We start from the raw sequence: 19,837 nt of genomic DNA, 5'->3' as shown, positions 1-19,837 counted from the left end.
AGCTACCAGCTACTACAATGATAATGTATCCACCAGCTACTATAAGGAGAATGTAGCTACCAGCTTCTACAAGGATAAGGTATCCATCACCTACTACAATGATAATGTAGCTACCAGCTACTACAATGATAATGTATCCACCAGCTACTATAAGGAGAAAGTAGCTACCAGCTACTATAAGGATAAGGTAGCTACCAGCTACTACAATGAGAATGTATCCACCAGTACTACAAGGATAAGGTAGCTACCAGCTACTACAATGAGAAGTTATCTACCACTTGCTGCAAAGAGAAGGTAGCTAGCCCCAAGCTACTACAAGCGGAATGTAAACCCAAGCTATTACAAGAAAGTAGCCACCAGCTACTACAAGGAAATTCCGCCTTCGTGATATACTCATTTCCAGATAATATTTCGACATTTCTTAAGAAAATCTCTATCATTTCTCTGCTATAGATTCTCCGCCATTCGTTCCCAGTTTTTTTTCGTCGACAGAGCATATTACGAATAATCAAGGAAAACGTAATCACGAGAAACTGTAGAATTGTGTTATCGATTCCACCGTCTTATAATTAAGTTACTTTATGTAAAAGAAAAAGAACTACAGTCGACTTCCATTGAACAGAGATGATCAATGAACTGCAATCAAAATTCTCATTAAAGCTGCTTTGAAACGAAATCTTGTCAATGTGTCGTAAACAGTAATTAAGTGATACAATCATTCACCAAATTGGCGACCTGTAGTTTAATCAGAATGTTACATAGGACACACGAGAGAGAAACGTCATCGATAGAGCTGTTTTGCCTTTCGAGCACTCGCCCTTGATATTTAAAAAAAGTGTAGAAATCCATGCATGGATTAAGAAAAATCTAAGACACAGAAGGGGAGAGGTCCATTCGTTACACGTGCGTTTGTTTTCAGCTCGACTCTCGAAAAGCTTTCTTTTATGTCAACCCGGTGTCGGCTTCAACGTTGGCTTCCCCATGTTGAGTTTTGGTGCTATTGTTGAAAGGAATCAGTAAACTAATTTATAACTGTGCTAGGGTACTGATATTCCTTCTGAGGGTTACTGTGGGGTTGTTGTTTTTTTTTGGGGGGGGGGGGGGGGGGGGGGGGGGGTGTTCCCATTTTTTAAAAACAAAATTTAAATGTTTACCTTTAAGGATTGCTATTTGCTTGGTTTTTTTTTATAAAAGCAATGTTCAACTTCCTTGCGGCACTAAAAACTGTTTTTATGTCCAAACCTTTCCAAAAAAGGCTCAATACATCTCAATATATTGCGATATAGAAATTGAAGAAACCCGCCCCGTAATGTAAGAGTGTGGTATAGTGATTAACAATGTGACGCGAGCTTTTGTAGCGTCGTCGATACTCTTGTTTTTGTGTTTTCGTTTTTTTTTCGTTTTTGGTGACCATTCGGCCTAGAAAATGACCCCATGATATTTATATAACGCTATATGGAACTGATAAGCGTTTACAGGACAAGTGTCGCCACCTCGTGACCCAATTGTGTCCTCCACAATACACGATGTTGATAACACTTTATAATAGTAGTAAATAAATAAATCGTCGATTGAAAGTCGGCCCGAAATTTTGTCTGATTAGATTTAGGGTAACGCCATCTCGATCGAGGTTCATTGTCGTGTTGTCACTGGACGTACATGATGGCGCCCTGGTCGATCGCGACCTAAACGATTTTATTATTTACACCAGGGGGCGTTACTTGCAGCATTGTACATTGTATAACAACCCTAATTTTTCACCTGTTGACCACGATATACGGTGTCAAATCCTTACTATTATCTGCTCAATGGTATCCATCGTCGCGCCATCTTTGAATTCCAAGGAACCTGCTCTGTCTCTACAGAGAAGATAAGTTGAAGATCGAGCACGGGATTGACGGAAGAGTCAGTTCTCGCCAAGAAATCTGACTGAGCGTTCAAGGTGTATAGAAATATTTTTTGGGCATGTAGTACGTATCGACCTAATATCCACTTAAAATTTCGTTTTAGCTACTTAATTAATAATCAGAGTAAGATATAGCCGATAGTGATACAGTGTTCAGGTCAGGGCATTTCGGTCAGACGGAATTTTAAGTTGGTTCTTAATTTTTTCGCGTAGAACCACCCATGGTACCGTCTTTACGTAACATTAAATTTAACACGCGATACAGACACCTCTACCACTCTGTGGTAGCTGTATACACGGCGGTGCATGCAAGTGCAGGGTCAAGGTCATAAACATGACTTCCGGTTAACATACAAGTTTAAGTCTTTTATCATTTCCGTCCATTTTACATCAAAAGTAATAAGATGCAGGGCACGATTTAAATTCCCACTCAGCACACTATCCAAAGTACACGTATATATTATAATGACACACACACGCACACACAAAATCCACACCCTTGTCCAATCATCCATTGATAAGAGTCATATTGTGACTCAAATATTTTATAAGTATTCGACAAAGCGCGATTGTCAAATATCGTTTATGAAGGAGACTTGTGTCGTTTAACGGTAAACAAATGTAGATAGCGGAGAACTCGTAAAAGGTTGTTAACCTCCATTGTCAATAAATCCACACAGCTATAATTTGGAAGCTTGCCAAGTCTGGACACAACATAAAACCCTGACTTTGAGTAAACTTGGAAAATGTCTTCCGGGAATTATCAATCTTGAGACGGATTTCGTTTGTGACAGTTAATGTACGTTGAACTTGAGTCCCTCGTGGACAATGAGAGTGATGTCTCTTTATACCGGAAATGATGGTCCCGTATACCGGAAATGACGTCCCCCTTTAACCGGAAATGATGGCCTAAATACAGACAAGTCTCCGTTGTTTCCATCCTGTTTAAATGTATGGAGATTATTCCGTTGACAGACCGGCATATCGTACGTGAGACTGCCTACCTTACAACGTATAGACGGCATGGCGTGATAGATTTATATTACGGCACAGCTGTCCAGACATACAAGTAGTTTGATGGCACCTTAAAACCATCTCATGTTTTGGACAAGGGATCTTGCCACAAATACTTGTAACTTGTTATTTAACACGCATAGTTCAAATTCAATATCCTCTAAAACTTCCGTTCGAGATCCTCGGAAAACCGTTCGGACACCCTCTTTGAAAAATAGAAAATTCGAAATTTTTCACATTTTGTCACATTTTTAAGTTACACTCATCACTTTGGCAGTCTCAACTAACCCCTGGGTGACGCCCAAACATAAACAATGTGCATTTTGCCGGTAAACGACATAATTCAGCATCGCATATTTCTGAAGTAAAAATCCAGAAATCGGCTGTTCCGTGAGAGGGACGTGTCATTATTTTAACTCTGGTTGTTAATAATTACCACATATATAAGTGTAGGTGATCTATGCTGATAAAGTCCTGCTGGGTTACGATGGTTATGGGGAAATGTCTCAACTCCAAGTGCAGCTCCGAGGTGTGAGGTTCGAAACCAACTAAGGGCGGTTTTTTTTGTTGTTTTTTTTTCCTCTTTTTTTTTTGGGGGGGGGGGGGGGGGCATTTTCTTTTCATAAAGATGAAATAAAACTAAACTGTCGTAGTTGTGTTCATGGACAAGACACATATTAGTTAACTGCCCTAGATACTGGTAGCACTCTAGTACGCTGTTTTGTGAGTTGTTCATCCGCTACTTTAATACCACCCATATAAATGACGTTGTCTGCTAACGGGTCGGACAGCAAAATGTTCCTGAAAAATTACACTTGTGGTTTACATTACAATAACCTGGTAAATACGAAATTAGAACAGTACTACGGGTCACCGAGTGGTCACTGCCGGTCACTGGCCATGAGGGTGACTAATGGAATTAGTCTTGTTTTCTTTGTTCGGGTAGTAATGTTTATAGCTTGATTTCAAGTGAAACGATTATTCCCCACATAATTGAAACGATGACCCCCCCCCAATATAACGGAAACGATGATCCCCCATATAACGGAAACGTTGATCCCCCATATAACGGAAACGATGATTCCCCATATAACGGAAACGATGATCCCCATATAACGGAAACGTTGATCCCCCATATAACGGAAACGTTGATCCCCCATATAACGGAAACGTTGATCCCCCATATAACGGAAACGATGATCCCCCATATAACGGAAACGATGATCCCCCATTTAACATAACGGAAACGTTGATTCCCCATATAACGGAAACGTTGATTCCCCATATAACGGAAACGATGATTCCCCATATAACGGAAACGATGATCCCCCATTTAACATAACGGAAACGTTGATTCCCCATATAACGGAAACGTTGATTCCCCATATAACGGAAACGATGATTCCCCATATAACGGAAACGATGATCCCCCATTTAACATAACGGAAACGTTTGATTCCCCATAGAAGGGAAACTAACAATTAAAGTTTAAAATATTCATGTTCTTGGAATTACGTAGATAATTTTAATACCAAGAAAATCCGAGTTTAGACATACAGTTAAGATAGTTTTGCGGTCTCCCATGTTCTTGTGATATTGTTTTGTTTTGAAATCATCATTTTTACGGATGATTGGGTATAAGGTATTGTATCATTGGCAGAACTTAAAGATTTCGTGTAAACATTTGAACACACTATCGAAACAAGGACTTAAAGATCGTTGGACGACAACAGTTTAAACCCCAGTATATGACCAGGAATATTCAATCTGAATATGTACCTTGGAATGCCAGGGTTTAAGTCACTATTATCATTATTATAATAACTCCATTCTGTTAATTCAAGGTTGTGTGTAAATAGACATTGTATCCGGTAAATCAGGTAGGCTTCAGAGGAACGAGAATACAGGATGTCCGTGTTTCTCAAAATCCGGGTATCATATTTATGTAATTCTCTCTCATACAGACACGTGCAACGAAATAGCCAGTTGCTGCAAAAAAAAAAAAATTCAAATGGAATTTTGTTTCGTCTGGAATAATGATCGATTGATGTGTGGTTCAATTAGAAATTATATATGCATGAAATTTAACTGTATTTTAACTGTATTTACCGGCGGCCGACAATCAGAATGTATCCAGAATCAGAGGTTGCTTATAAGTATTCTCAGAATTGTCAACATTAAAAAACATGACTGCAAAGGCAACGAAATAATCCACGTCACTCGAACGAAGAAGATGCTTTGGTGTTGTGTGAAACTTACCACAGACTCTAGTCCTCCACCTCTGGGATGCAGTTGCCTGGTACTGACCGTAGGCCGGTGGCTTTTCTCCGGGTGCTCCGGTTTTCCTCCACCTCCAAAACCTGGCACGTCCTAAAATGACCCTGGCTGTTAATAGGACGTTAAACAATATAAACCAAACCAAACCACAGACACACTTGAGTTTGTATATAATGGTGCTGTTAGAAACTTACGACAAACCTTATTAAAACAGTTTTACAACCTTTATGGAAACAGTCTTACAAACCTCATTGAAACAGTCTTACAAACCTTATTGAAACAATCTTATAAACCTCATTGAAATAGTCTTATAAACCTCATTGAAACAGTCTTACAAACCTCATTGAAACAGTCTTACAAACCTCATTGAAATAGTGTTACAAACCTTATTGAAACAGTCTTATAAACCTCATTGAAACAGTCTTTCAAACCTCATTGAAATAGTCTTACAAACCTCATTGAAATAGTCTTACAAACCTCATTGAAACAGTCTTACAAACCTCATTGAAACAGTCTTACAAACCTCATTGAAATATTCTTACAAACTTTATTGAAACAGTCTTACAAACTTTATTGAAAGTCTTACATAAACTATGTATCAGTGTGTGTTGTGTGTAATTAATTTACACGTAAACTTTTGCCTGAAATATGATTCCTACTTGATAAATCTTGACACTCCAAACGGGTCACTGACCTGCATCATCTATATATAAAGGTAAGGAAAGGGATATTTCTGATTCGTCACTTCTAGTTTCAGATATTTATTTCTTTTATAACACAAGTCACTTTATGTCGACCTTCACGGGATCTTGAGTTTGAAAAATAGTTTTTTTTTTTTCTGTAACATGTGTAATACAATACAAAGTACTTGGATTTTTTTTCAGCTCAGTTCCCAATAAAGCCCTTGCATCACCTTGTCGAGTCATATACAATTTCGCCTGCCAGTTTCTTACTCCTAGGGATGTTGCGTGTCGTAAACTAAAAAAATATGATCTGGTTACCACTAATTTACGTTTATGTAACGAGGCGTAGAAAAATAGCTTTGACGAGTTTGAGCTTCAGGTTTGTATGGTCATAGCCTCCATTACTACATGTATTTTTTTTTATAGAAAACCCCTCTTTCATTTTTAATTCCTTAGTAAAAAAAATTACATTAAATCACTTACAAGCTGATTGTATACTTTTCATTTTTCACAAATCAACACCAAAGGGTGCCATCTTTATAAAATCATTAACTAGCGGGGGCGGTATGGGAGTTGTACTTTAGCAGTACTTGGCGTGCTTATATTGGAATCACACAATGAAGTGGTGTTTGAACTTGTATCTTTAAATCTATCTGTGTTACAATACTCGTATCAGCAATCTTTGTTGGATCAAATCAATTCTCCCACATAAAGGACGTTTAAATTAAACTAAGCATTGATTCGGGGCTATAATAGATATCAAATATTGTGTATGAGTAGAAAGTCAACCGGAAATATGTGTCTGTTCGGTTTGGACACTAGTTTAGACACGTTTTTCTGCATGACTGATTTATTTGATTTATACTGTTGACATGTTAACGCTTGGATGAACATCATGTCTTTTCTCAATCACTCAAACGCGAACTCAAAAGAAGACTTAACTTCATTAATCTGACACAAATTGGCGGGGAATATTCCAAACCAAAAGGATGAACAGCAACGTTTATATGTCAAACATGTGTAATACGTGTCATATTTCCGTGGAGACCAACTACGTCAGTCAAACATGTGTAATACGTGTCTTATTTCCGTGGAAACCAACTACGTCAGTCAAACATGTGTAATACGTGTCTTATTTCCGTGGAAACCAACTACGTCAGTAAAACATGTGTAATACGTGTCTTATTTCCGTGGAAACCAACTACGTCAGTCAAACATGTGTAATACGTGTCTTATTTCCGTGGAGACCATCAGAGTTTTATTCCTACTTTTTCGTCGACGTTCGCCCCAATGGTAGCTGTGTTTACCTCATTTTGATAACATAAATGTATTTTAATTCTGAAAACAATGAAATATATCAAGTGTGTCAAACTTTGATACAGAAAATAAAAGAATAGATTTAAGTTATTAGGAATCAATACTTGATTTAAAAAAAAGGTTCGTAAAAATGTCGGTATTTTAAAATCAATTTAAACTTGACATTTATACACGCATTCTATATGTTACTTACTCTGACAAATTTAGGACGGGAATTTGACTTCATTTTCAGAGCTTTACCTTTTTTGAGTTATTTAAGAAAGCTTAAACAGGGACGACGAGACACAAAATTCTTCAGAATTCTTGTTTTTGTCTTGAAAAGGGGTTAATCCACGTGCTTTGTCTTATAAATGGATTTAATGGATTAATAAACATGTTTTTGTCATGTAAATTAATATAATGGATTAAACCACATGTTTTGTCTTGTAAATGGATTTAATGGATTAATCCACATATTGGTTTTATTAATGGATTAAATTGATTAATTCACGTGTTTTGTCTTGTAAATGGATTAATGTTTTGAGAACAACATAATAAATCGCTACACACTAAGACGGTGGTAAGATGGCGGTAATGATTTGATTGATTGATTTAAACATATTCTTATTGTCGTAAATCAAAGCAAATAGTATTGAGCACAAGTTATAATAAATAACTTGATGTAAAGTACAGATAAGAAATCACATAGTGACAATATATCCTGTTCGACCTTTAGATACCCACTTATTACAGTATCTTGGGAAGAGTTTGTCGCGAACTTACTCAGCATATTTCTATATTTAGATATTGATTTAGGGTCACTACGCTTTCGCTGGACTAATTTCATGACAGGGTTAAAGAAAACATTGGATAGATTACAAGTACACAACTTATATCGGTTGTACTGTATTTATATGTTCTAGTTTGTGGAAGTTTACAATTGGATTACAGATACTGTAAACTATAAACGCCTCGAGATATATATCTTTCTATTTCCTATTTGAATAGATTCAAACTACACGGCAAAGGAAATTTGTGCCATTATTGTATGTTTAACACGAAATTCCACCTACCCTCATACAATAATCGGAGTTCGAAACTGGCTTTCAATACCAAATTGCCATCAACGCTTCAGTTGAGCCCACACTTGTACCCGTTGTGATATGACGTCTATACTTGTACCCTTGTTTACATGACATCAACACTTGTACCAGTGTTAAATTGACGTCAACACTTGTACCCGTGTTAATATGACGTCCACACGTGTACCCGTGTTAATATGACGTCCACACGTGTACCCGTGTTAATATGACGTCCACACGTGTACCCGTGTTAATATGACGTCCACACTTGTACCCGTGTTAATATGACGTCAACACTTGTACCCGTGTTAATATGACGTCCACACGTGTACCCGTGTTAATATGACGTCCACACGTGTACCCGTGTTAATATGACGTCCACACTTGTACCCGTGTTAATATGACGTCAACATTTGTACCCGTGTTAATATGACGTCCACACTTGTACCCGTGGTAATATGACGTCAACATTTGTACCCGTGTTAATATGACGTCAACACTTGTACCCGTGTTAATATGACGTCAACATTTGTACCCGTGTTAATATGATGTCCACACTTGTCTCGTGTTAATATGACGTCCACACGTGTACCCGTGTTAATATGACGTCCACACTTGTACCTGTGTTAATATGACGTCCACACTTGTACCCGTGTTAATATGACATCAACACTTGTACCCGTGTTAATATGACGTCAACATTTGTACCAGTGTTATTTTGACGTCCACACATGCCTACGTGTTACATGTAATTTGACACCAACACGTGTGTATATGCTAATTCGATATCAACACGTATTTATATGTTAATTGGACGTCCACGCGTGCTCGGGTGTTAATTTGACGCCAATCGTATTCTCACGTTATTTGACGTCCACGTGTTTTAAAATTATCAGTGAAATATTGACGCATAATATAATTTCAATGTTCTAGGCAAAACGAGGTTTGTGACACGACTCATTAAAGATCGGTCTCATTTCCTCCTTCAATAAAGGGTGTATCCTCAAATATTTTATGACGTCATAATATAACACAACTGGTGTAATTAGATACACATTCTGATGACGTCAGCAGTATAGAGGATTGTAGTGGTATAATTGTTATTTGCTAATTTGATATTAAATTATACCTGTCTTCGACAATAAATAATTAATTCTTCAAAACAATATCAATTATAGGTATCAAGGTGCAACACTATTTATTTAACCTCGGTCACGTGGTGTCGTCAATCATAGCATAATCTACTTGACGTATCACTTTCGTGTCGTCAACAATGATACATTCCTGTAATGTGTGTTTTACGTCACCCCCTCCCTCCCACCATCTCCGGATCCACTACAACCACAGTAGACGATCCCCGACCCTGGTAGTGGTCACTTCATTTTCTCAAAGTCACCTGTATCCTGTAGAGGTCGTAAACGGATTTAGGGAGTGAGGACCCGGCTGTAGGTAAAGTCGGCTCGTCATGACAGATGGCATGGGTCAGAGCTCATCTTCATACATCACGCCTGTCAAATCAAAGATTAAGACTCATCTGTAGTATTTGAACACATCGTTCGAAAAGGGTTTGGTTTGTTTGTTTTTTGTTTAACGTCCTGTTAACAGCCAGGGTCATTTAAGGACGTGCCAGGTTTTGGAGGTGGAGGAAAGCCGGAGTACCCGGAGAAAAACCACCGGCCTACAGTCAGTACCTGGCAACTGCCCCACGTAGGTTTCGAACACCTTAACCTCTCTGCCACCGCGGCCCCTCGAACAGGATGTCTGACTGGTAGTTGATCATATATATATATATATATATACACCTATATATATAACATAGAGACCATTATTGTTTAACTGATTGCGAATAATATGAAGGTTTCGCCAGCTGAGAAAATTCTGTATCGGATAAAATTAACCATCATTTATAAAGTCACAACAGAATATTTCAGGCTGTGTCGTCATCCTAATTACAAACTAGAGAAAAACCACCGGCCTACGTACGGTCAGTACGTGGCAACTGCCCCACGTAGGTTTCGAACTCACAACCTAGAGGTGGAGCGGATCGCTGTAAAAAAAATATGTGATTCTTGTGCCTTAACACAAGAAACACGTGTCGAGAATTTCGATTCCTCATCAAACTTCTTCTCTTAAGAAGCTGTATTTGTGACTTGTGTAAACGAAATGCCGCCGACATTGTTAATTATTTATCAATAGACTGTCGTATATATTTTGAGGAAAGAGACAGACTTCAAACTACAATTATGAATGTACTTCCGGTTATTCAGAGTGTCAGTATTTTGAAAGATGACGACAAACTTTTTTTTAATATTTTTTTAAATTTTTAAACACATTTTTAATACATAAATACATAAGAATCACACGCACAAACACACATCGATTCCAATATGTATGGTTTCCTATCGTCATAGTCATAATATCATCTTCACTGTCATCATTACCTATATTTTTCATCATCATAATCTCATCATCCTACTTAAACATTAAAATCATCATCATAATAATAATCATCATCATAATATCATCATCATACTAATCATCATCATTCAGCATACTCATCACCATCATCATCATTATAAACATCACCCTCATCCTCATAGTCATCATCATCATAATCTTATCATCATCATATCATCATAATCATACTAATAATCCTTCTTATCATTATCATCATAATCATCATACTCATAACCATCATAATCTCGATAATGACGACAAACTTATAAATTTTCTTCTTGGAGGGTATGATGATGATGATGATGATGATGATGAAAAATCTACCCTTGCCCACTGTAGTGTTTTATCACAAGATGGTCGAACCCCCACCCGAACACCCCCCCCCCCCCCCCCCCCCCCCAAAAAAAAAAAACTCACCGGCGGAAAATTGCTTTAAAGATTTTATAAAGGTCTGCAATTGTTTTCCGAGACAGTTAATATTAATCATGTCAAGCTAATTTGTCCTTTTCTGGGATGTTTTTCGGTCTGAACATTAAGGTACTACTTTGCCTTGTGTCTTTTGTTCACCTTCCATCTAATCGGCCGAGGTGTTCCGAGTGTCTTTGGCTGTGTCACGTTACCCGGGCCAGAAGTTGGGCTTAACATAAGACTGATTTTCAGTCGCCGATTCTTTTAGCTTGGGTTTGAAGAAGGTTTCGATCTTCTACACATTTTTGAAAGCATTCTTCATTTTGAATAAATTATAAACTTGTCAGCATTATACAACCGGAAACATGGGATTGATAGTGATAGACGAAGTATGACGTGTTTGATATTCCGGAATGTACTAGGCTTATTTTAAAGTACATTATACAGTTTATCCTGCAACTGGCACCGCATTGTCGGAATACACCCACCATATATATATATATTTGATGTATACGGCAGTGACGGTAAACAACTGTATTTCAGAATCTTAGCACGTGCGACAATTCGACTGGCCTACTTCCAAGTGAAGACGAACATATTCATTTTTGATAACGTTTCACTTAAAAATGCTTATTTTTGATGACTGTTGCTGGATAAGTAGAATACATGGTCATTGTCTTAAAACATAAGCTGGATTTTCGGCTTGGGACAGAAAGAAGACACCTGTGTCTTTCTTTACCCTCGCCAAAATACAGCTTATATTTTAAGACACTGACTATGTGTTCTCGTTGTATATGGTAGACAAGTTCCTAATTGGGTTACTCAATGCAAGAATTTGGTGTTATGATCGTTACTTATATTTCATTCGATGTTACATGAAATATTGCCCCCTGACACACACGGTCGGAATTTTTATGTGTAAGCCAGGTTTTTTCCCTATGAACGCTACACCCCTGGTACTTATGATATGCGAGCAGTCACGCGCTGACCTTGATATTGGACAAGTCATAAAATAAGTCTCGACTGTATATCAATTTCAACTTCGGATGGGCGCTCAAAGATCAGCTGATTTTTTTTTTTTTAAATTTGACACCAGAAGTCACATTTTTAAAAGGCAAGGATTTTCCCGTCACCAAATATCAAATCGCTAAACTGGGGAATGTACGACACAACAATACTAAAATCTGCATTGTCATTTTAGCCTCTAATAATACATTGTAGCCTTCAATGACGTCATAATATTTATACAGACGTGACTATGGTATCAATGAACTAAGACACACGAACACCTGTGTCACCCTTTGATATAGTTTCTATCCAACAGACATATCTGTATGTGGGACATGACTTTCTGAACCGAGACAGTCTATGGCGGTATGGTGGAACCTTAACATTCGATCTATACCTGCCCGACAGCAAAATGGAAAAATAATCAGTTCCATGTAAAACAAATATTGTTAACATACTAAGATATGTTGAACATATTAATGCATAATGATTATTATTGAAACGAGGGGGTCATAAAATCTGAAAACAATGTTAACATAAACTTGTTTTAGCACAGAAAAGTGTACTGCCTAAGTAACTGGCATTTTGTAACTCGCAACTGGCATTTTGTAACTCGCAACTGGCATTTTGTAACTCGCAACTCGCATTTTGTAACTCGCAACTCGCATTTTGTAACTCGCAACTCGCATTTTGTAACTCGCAACTCGCATTTTGCAACTGACAACTCGCATTTTGCAACTGGCATTGCAAAATGCGTTAATTTTGATCCTCTAATAAACCTTAAAATAGAATCAGGAAGATTGGCTTGGTATTCCTCGTCACGAGAGATTTTGTAACTATCAGGTTTTGTGATGGATTTCATTGCATATTTGTTTGAGGTAGAAATATATTCCAAAATACCACTTTACTTATCCGAGTCGAGACAAATTGCAACAGATGTTTTCAATATATTTAATGTTAACTCTATGCATAAAACATGTTGGGTTTTTTCCAGATAAACTAAGTAAATTGATTCTAAATAAATCATTGTATCAAGCAGTGCTCCTCCATTGTTTAATGTTTTTAGTAATTATCACAAAATTATATTGACTCTTCGTGTGTGTGACGTCATGTTACACTCGCTAGTGTGTCAGTGACCTCAAACAACCTTGAAAATCTTGAAATAAAACTGCTGAATTGGGTACATTGTACTCTATCTTGCCTTGTTGTATACGCTATGGTTGTTTGTGTGACTCTCAAGGTAGAAAAGCGTAAGTGATCAGTTTTTCATTGTATTGCCCTTTGTTGATGTAAAATCTCAAAGCCAGGATCACTGAACCGTGTCGGAGACTAAATTATCATAATGGGATCTCGTATATCACAATTTAACCAAATATCCGAGTTTACTTTTCAATTATGGTTTTGATATATCGTACAATTTTATCAATAAATTCATTCATGGTTATTTTACCGTGTCATGCCGGATCTAAACAATTTAAAAGAATTCAATCTATAGTGAATATCAAATAATGTTTTACTAAAGTAATCTTCATATCAAAGTGAAATATCGCTGTAACACATTGTGGCGTGTGATTGTAGCCCGAGGTTATTCCGAGTGTTATCGTGGCGGTGATTAGTACTCTGGCGTGTGGTCGTAGCCCGAGGTATACCGAATGTTATCGAGGATGTTGGTTAAATCGTTAACCAGTAGCGAACGTATACAAACTAAAGGCCTTCAACATAAGATGTAAGCTGAGTAATGAAGGCGATAAACCAGTAACTAATTAAGCAACTAATGATTTAACATATAATGTAGGAGGAGTCATGTAGGCGGTAAACCAGTAACTAATTAAGCAACTAATGTTTTAACATATAGTGTAGGAGGAGTCATATAGGCGGTAAACCAGTAAATTATTCAGTAACTGATGATTTAACATATGATGTAGGAGGAGTCGTGTAGGCGGTAAACCAGTAAATTATTCAGTAACTGATGATTTAACATATGATGTAGGAGGAGGAGTGTAGGCGGTAAACCAGTAACTAATTAAGCAACAAATAATTAAACATATAATGTAGGAGGAGTCATGGAGGCGGTAAACCAGTAACTAATTAAGCAACTAATAATTAAACATATAATGTAGGAGGAGTCAGTAGGCGGTAAACTAGTAACTAATTAAGCAACTAATAATTAAACATATAATGTAGGGGGAGTCATGTAGGCGGTAAACCAGTAACTAATTAAGCAACTAATAATTAAACATATAATGTAGGAGGAGTCATGTAGGCGGTAAACCAGTAACTAATTATGTAACTAAAATAATTTAACATATAGTGTAGGAGGAGTCATGTAGGCGGTAAACCAGTAACTAATTATGTAACTAAAATAATTAAACATATAATGTAGGAGGAGTCATGTAGGCGGTAAACCAGTAACTAATTAAGTAACTAATGATTAAACATATAATGTAGGAGGAGTCATGTAGGCGGTAAACCATTAACTAATTATGTAACTAAAATAATTAAACATCTAATGTAGGAGGAGTCATGTAGGCGGTAAACCAGCGACTAATTATGTAACTAAAATAATTAAACATATAATGAAGGAGGAGTCAGTAGGCGGTAAACTAGTAACTAATTAAGCAACTAATAATTAAACATATAATGTAGGGGGAGTCATGTAGGCGGTAAACCAGTAACTAATTAAGCAACTAATAATTAAACATATAATGTAGGAGGAGTCATGAAGGCGGTAAACCAGTAACTAATTATGAGGAAAGTTGATTAGAAAGAAGAGAAAAAAATAAGCGACCAAAATTTACGAATCGTGCCATGTCGACAGCAGGTACAATTCCTACGCCATGCAATGCATCCAGGGCAGTTCGGAAATTATCATAATTAGTGAATCATTGATAACAGGAAGATTGTAGCATTAAATAGACAATACAATGCTGTTTGATTATACATTGTAGTTTAATCATGTCGCAAAATATTTCATAAAATGACACAGCGCGGTACTCTCCACGAGTCATTGTCGGGATATTACAAAAAAGTTTATTAAAGTTGACGTTAACTCATTAATAATAAAGGAGTCGAGTATTCCAGTCGACCTAACAAGATAAAGTGAAGTCTGTGCGAATCGAAACATTGGTAATCTGTAGTTCTTATATCTTTTGAATGTTTTATTTGAATGAAAAACATTTTGATAGAGACCGCGTCTCTATGCGCACATCTTTTGTGGCGGCACAAACGTCAGAAAAGTGCACACTCTTAAATCGCCCAGTGCATTTAATTGTCAGATAATCCTTCCAATATCAGTTATATTTCTACCCCCATTTATTTGAACGGGACAACCTTATCCAATTCGTCACCGTAACATTTCTTATCAAAATGCAAATCGCGTCATATTGAACGCTTTATGTAGAACCGTCTGTCTGCATACAGCGTTGAATGCCTGAGATGAATACATAAACATAAAAATGCTTGTGTGTAAGGACAGTATTGATGTTATAGGCTAACAGCCCCCCCCCCCCCCCCCCCCCCCCCCCCCCCCCCCCAACTCGTCCACACAGTTGCACGTGTGTCATATGGATATTTAAATAGCATCACATAAACTGTACAGTGACACATTTATTTGTCATCACAACACACAAAGGGGTGACACTTTCGGTATAATCATGGTCTTGGTAATGTTTGAAGAACGAGAGTCATTAAGCTTTATCTGTCTGTTTCTCCAGCACAGATACATTTGGATACACTAACACGATACAACAATTATTGGCTATTATTTTCACCGTGTTGAATATTAGAACCTATGGACACTGACAAAAGTATGAGTCACTGACAAAATGACGAGTCACTGACAAAATGACGAGTCACTGACAAAATGATGAGTCGCCGACAAAAGGATGAGTCACCGACAAAATGATGAGTCACTGACAAAATGATGAGTCGCCGACAAAAGGATGAGTCGCTGACAAAATGATGAGTCACCGACAAAATAATGAGTCGCCGACAAAAGGATGAGTCACTGACAAAATGATGAGTCACTGACAAAATGACGAGTCACTGACAAAATGATGAGTCGCCGACAAAAGGATGAGTCGCTGACAAAATGATGAGTCGCCGACAAAATGATGAGTCGCCGACAAAAGGATGAGTCACTGACAAAATGATGAGTCACTGACAAAATAGTGACCCCCTAGTCACTGACATGTCCTTTTTAATTCAGAAATTGTTTGTTGCATCTTTAAAATTATATACTTAACGTAAAGTACAAAACTTTTAACATACTTTCAAATGCAATAACACTTATCGGTTATAAAATGAAAATCTAACCATCGAGTCCCTTTAAATTAATTAATTACATAATCACTGATTTTTATCTGTTATTAAATCAGTAGTTCCAAATATTTTTTCCCGGTTAAAGTTAGCACCTTTATACGCTGTGTATCAAAATCGAATATGAATTATTGCGTATACCAGGTAGTCTTAAGTATATTTCTATTCGATCTGTAAAGTTAGTGTTTTAAACACAGCCAAGGGTAGGATTTAGTTTTCTACTGTATAACGATCTACCAACAGCTACATGGCCATTTATTAAGCAAAGAATTGCTTTAAGTTTGGTTTCCAAATTACCGAAACTACAACATGCTTTTATGTCTGGCATAGTCTTTAGTGTCATGACATTCACTTTTTTTCACAAAATGTGTAAACTGTCTCCTAGTGAATTGACAAAATGTCAGACAGAACACTTTTTACTTATAGGAGTGTTTTGTCTGCCGCTATCGGTTCTGGAACATTGTTTACAGGGTAAACAACACACAGACCATTGATAAAGGCGAGAAAAAGTAAACAGGCTTTGTTCAAAGGTTAACATATGAACGTCTTAGGATTTTAGAAAGAAGAGAGAAAAGTATCTTAGCGTTCTTCGATGTTGAATTACGTCTGGTTTTTCCTATTTTATCTCATGTTTACATCTGCAGTCTAATTTTACAAATTTACTTATACCCGGTCCTCAAAACCACAGAGACTTGCTCGAGTTCCAAACACAAGGTCCATTCACTTACATGTATTCGCTAGTTAGATACAATGTCAACACATCCTTCTTACGATCCATTGACTCTGGAAATCAGGGATGTTGGGAATCTGTACTTTCAAGTTTTGTGTTTAGTTCGGTTTCTGAAAATGTATCATAGTTTAGTCCAACCGAACATGGAATAAATAAAATCGCATTGAAGTATAGACATATTAATACGTCATATTATTCACATGAGTTTTTGGCGTATTTTGGTGTTAAATTGTTGAGATTGACGTTCAGATTTAGACTTTTTTGAGAAATTGATGTAAGATTTGTATTGCTTCTCCAATGGACTAACAAATAAGTTTATGGTCTAACTTGAAGGAGTTCTGTATCATTTCCTATAAGTTTTCTTCTCACTTTTAATAATGAATGTTAATTTTTAGAAATAATATCATATTTAGGTGAATTTTGAGAATTAAACTGTTTGCGAAATCTGCTGTTTGCCTTTGCAATGCATTTATACTTTATACTTATATTCATATTTATTCTTGTTTATAATGTTTCCAAAGTTCTGACTATCGTTTAACGTTGATGTTGTTTCGTTTGTTTTGGGGAAAATGCAGAAATGAAAGTATATTTTGGAGTCAGGAGTGTCCCCTAGACACCCGTCCTCATATGACCCTGACATTCTGTGTCCCCTAGACACCCGTCCTCATATGACCATGACTGTTGGTGTCACCTTGATCCCCGTCCTCATATGACCCTGGCTATTGGTGTCTCCTTGATACCCGTCTTCATATGACCCTGGCTGTTGGTGTCTCCTTGACACCCGTCCTCAATGACCCAGGCTGTTGTTGTCTCCTTGACACCCGTCTTCATATGACCCTGGCTGTTGGTGTCTCCTTGACACCCGTCCTCATATGAGTCATGCTGCTGGTGTCTCCTTGACACCTGTCCTCATATGACCCTGGATGTTGGTGTGACCTTGACACCCGTCCTCATATGACCCTGGCTGTTGGTGTGACCTTGACAACCGTCCTTATATGACCTTGGCTGTTGGTGTCTCCTTGACCCCCGGCCTCATATGACCCAGGCTGTTGGTGTCTCCTTGATACCCGTCCTCATATGACCCTGACTGTTGGTGTCACCTTGATCCCCGTTCTCATATGACCCTGGCTGTTGGTGTCTCCTTGATACCCGTCTTCATATGACCCTGGCTGTTGGTGTCTCCTTGACACCCGTCCTCATATGACCCAGGCTGTTGTTGTCTCCTTGACATCCGTCCTCATATGACCCTGGCTGTTAGTGTCTCCTTGACACCCGTCCTCATATGACCCTGGCTGCTGGTGTCTCCTTGACACCCGTCCTCATATGACCCAGACTGTTGGCGTGACCTTTACACCCGTCCTCATATGACACTGGTTGTTTGTGTCTCCTTGACCCCCGTCCTGATATGACCCTGGCTGATGGTGTCTCCTTGACACCTGGCCTCATATGACCCTGACTATTGGTGTGACCATGACACCCGTCCTCATATGACACTGGCTGTTTGTGTCTCCTTGACGCCAGTCCTCATATGACCCTATCTGTTGTTGTCTCCTTGACACCCGTCCTCATATGATGTTGTCTGCTTGACACCCGTCCTCATATGATGTTGGTGTCTCATTGACACCCGTCCTACTATGACCCTGGCTGTTGGTGTGGCCTTGACACCCGTTCTCATAAGACCCTGGATGTTGGTGTGACCTTGACACCCGTTCTCATATGACACTGGTTGTTGGTGTCTCCTTGACATCCGTCCTCATATGACCTTGGCTGTTGCGAGGACGTTAAACCCCTGAAAATGAAACAAACATTGTATATATATTATGACGACGCGTGACGAGCGAGACATGTAATTAAGTAGTTACTCATTATTACTGTGTAATTATCGAAAAAAACTAACTTTTTCGAAGTTTTTTAAAACTTATGGTCAACTCCGTTGCTATAGAAAAACATAATAATATATATACATGTATATAGAAAACAAGTGAAATGTGTTTATTGTTGTTACAGTGCCAGTGGTGTCAGCCACGATTCTGAAGGCGAAATTCAACTCTAATGGTGCCCGTGGGACGGTAACCTTCTCCCAGCCGTCGCCCGGAACGAACACTGTGATCACCTATACACTTACTGGTTTTGGATCCACGTGGGAATTCCGGACTTTTCCGGTCCGGCTCGATATTGCCGATCGATGTAGTCAACTTGGACCGAGGTATCGAGACAATGTTGCGTTACGTAGGCTTACAAATGCTGATGTATTTTCTTGTGGTATTTTTTGTCGGTTCAGTACACAAATTAAATGAATGTGATAGTATATGTCCCCTTTAAGACTATTCCTTTTTTATTTTAGATACACTTCGCTTGGAAGTACGGTACCTGTGGGGTCTTTTATCGCGCCTACAGACCTAAATGATGTGAACACCTTATACGGTTAGTATAAACTTACCGGATAAAGTTACAATATTTAATCATTTAGAAATTTCGATAAATAGTTGCTTTTGAAAATGTTTCCAGTTGACATGTTTATCCAAGTTGAACATACATAATTACTCTTTTTTGTTTGTTTTTGTTTACATTAAAATATTTTCGACCATGTCACCGTTCCTTGTAATTTTGTTTAGCTGTTAAACATTTTTTATACTTCTAATTGAATTTGTTTGTTTTT

The 19,837-nt window shown here is 37.8% G+C and overlaps 1 protein-coding gene across 5 annotated transcripts in view; it reads left to right on the top strand.

The window, feature by feature from the left end:
• Nucleotides 1–19,837, top strand: part of LOC117338803 — a 48,845-nt gene that overhangs the window by 9,317 nt on the left and 19,691 nt on the right. For all 5 annotated transcript variants that reach the window (XM_033900151.1, XM_033900152.1, XM_033900153.1 and 2 more), the window contains exons 2-3: nucleotides 19,186–19,384; nucleotides 19,523–19,602. In XM_033900151.1, coding sequence (XP_033756042.1) covers nucleotides 19,186–19,384; nucleotides 19,523–19,602 — 279 coding nt within the window. The remainder of the gene's footprint in view (nucleotides 1–19,185; nucleotides 19,385–19,522; nucleotides 19,603–19,837) is intronic.

The sequence above is a fragment of the Pecten maximus genome, chromosome 12 (genome assembly GCF_902652985.1).
Source record: "Pecten maximus chromosome 12, xPecMax1.1, whole genome shotgun sequence".
NCBI lineage: Eukaryota > Metazoa > Mollusca > Bivalvia > Pectinida > Pectinidae > Pecten > Pecten maximus.
The sequence above is the reverse complement of the archived record's forward strand: the minus strand, read 5'-3'. Positions and strand labels throughout refer to the sequence as shown.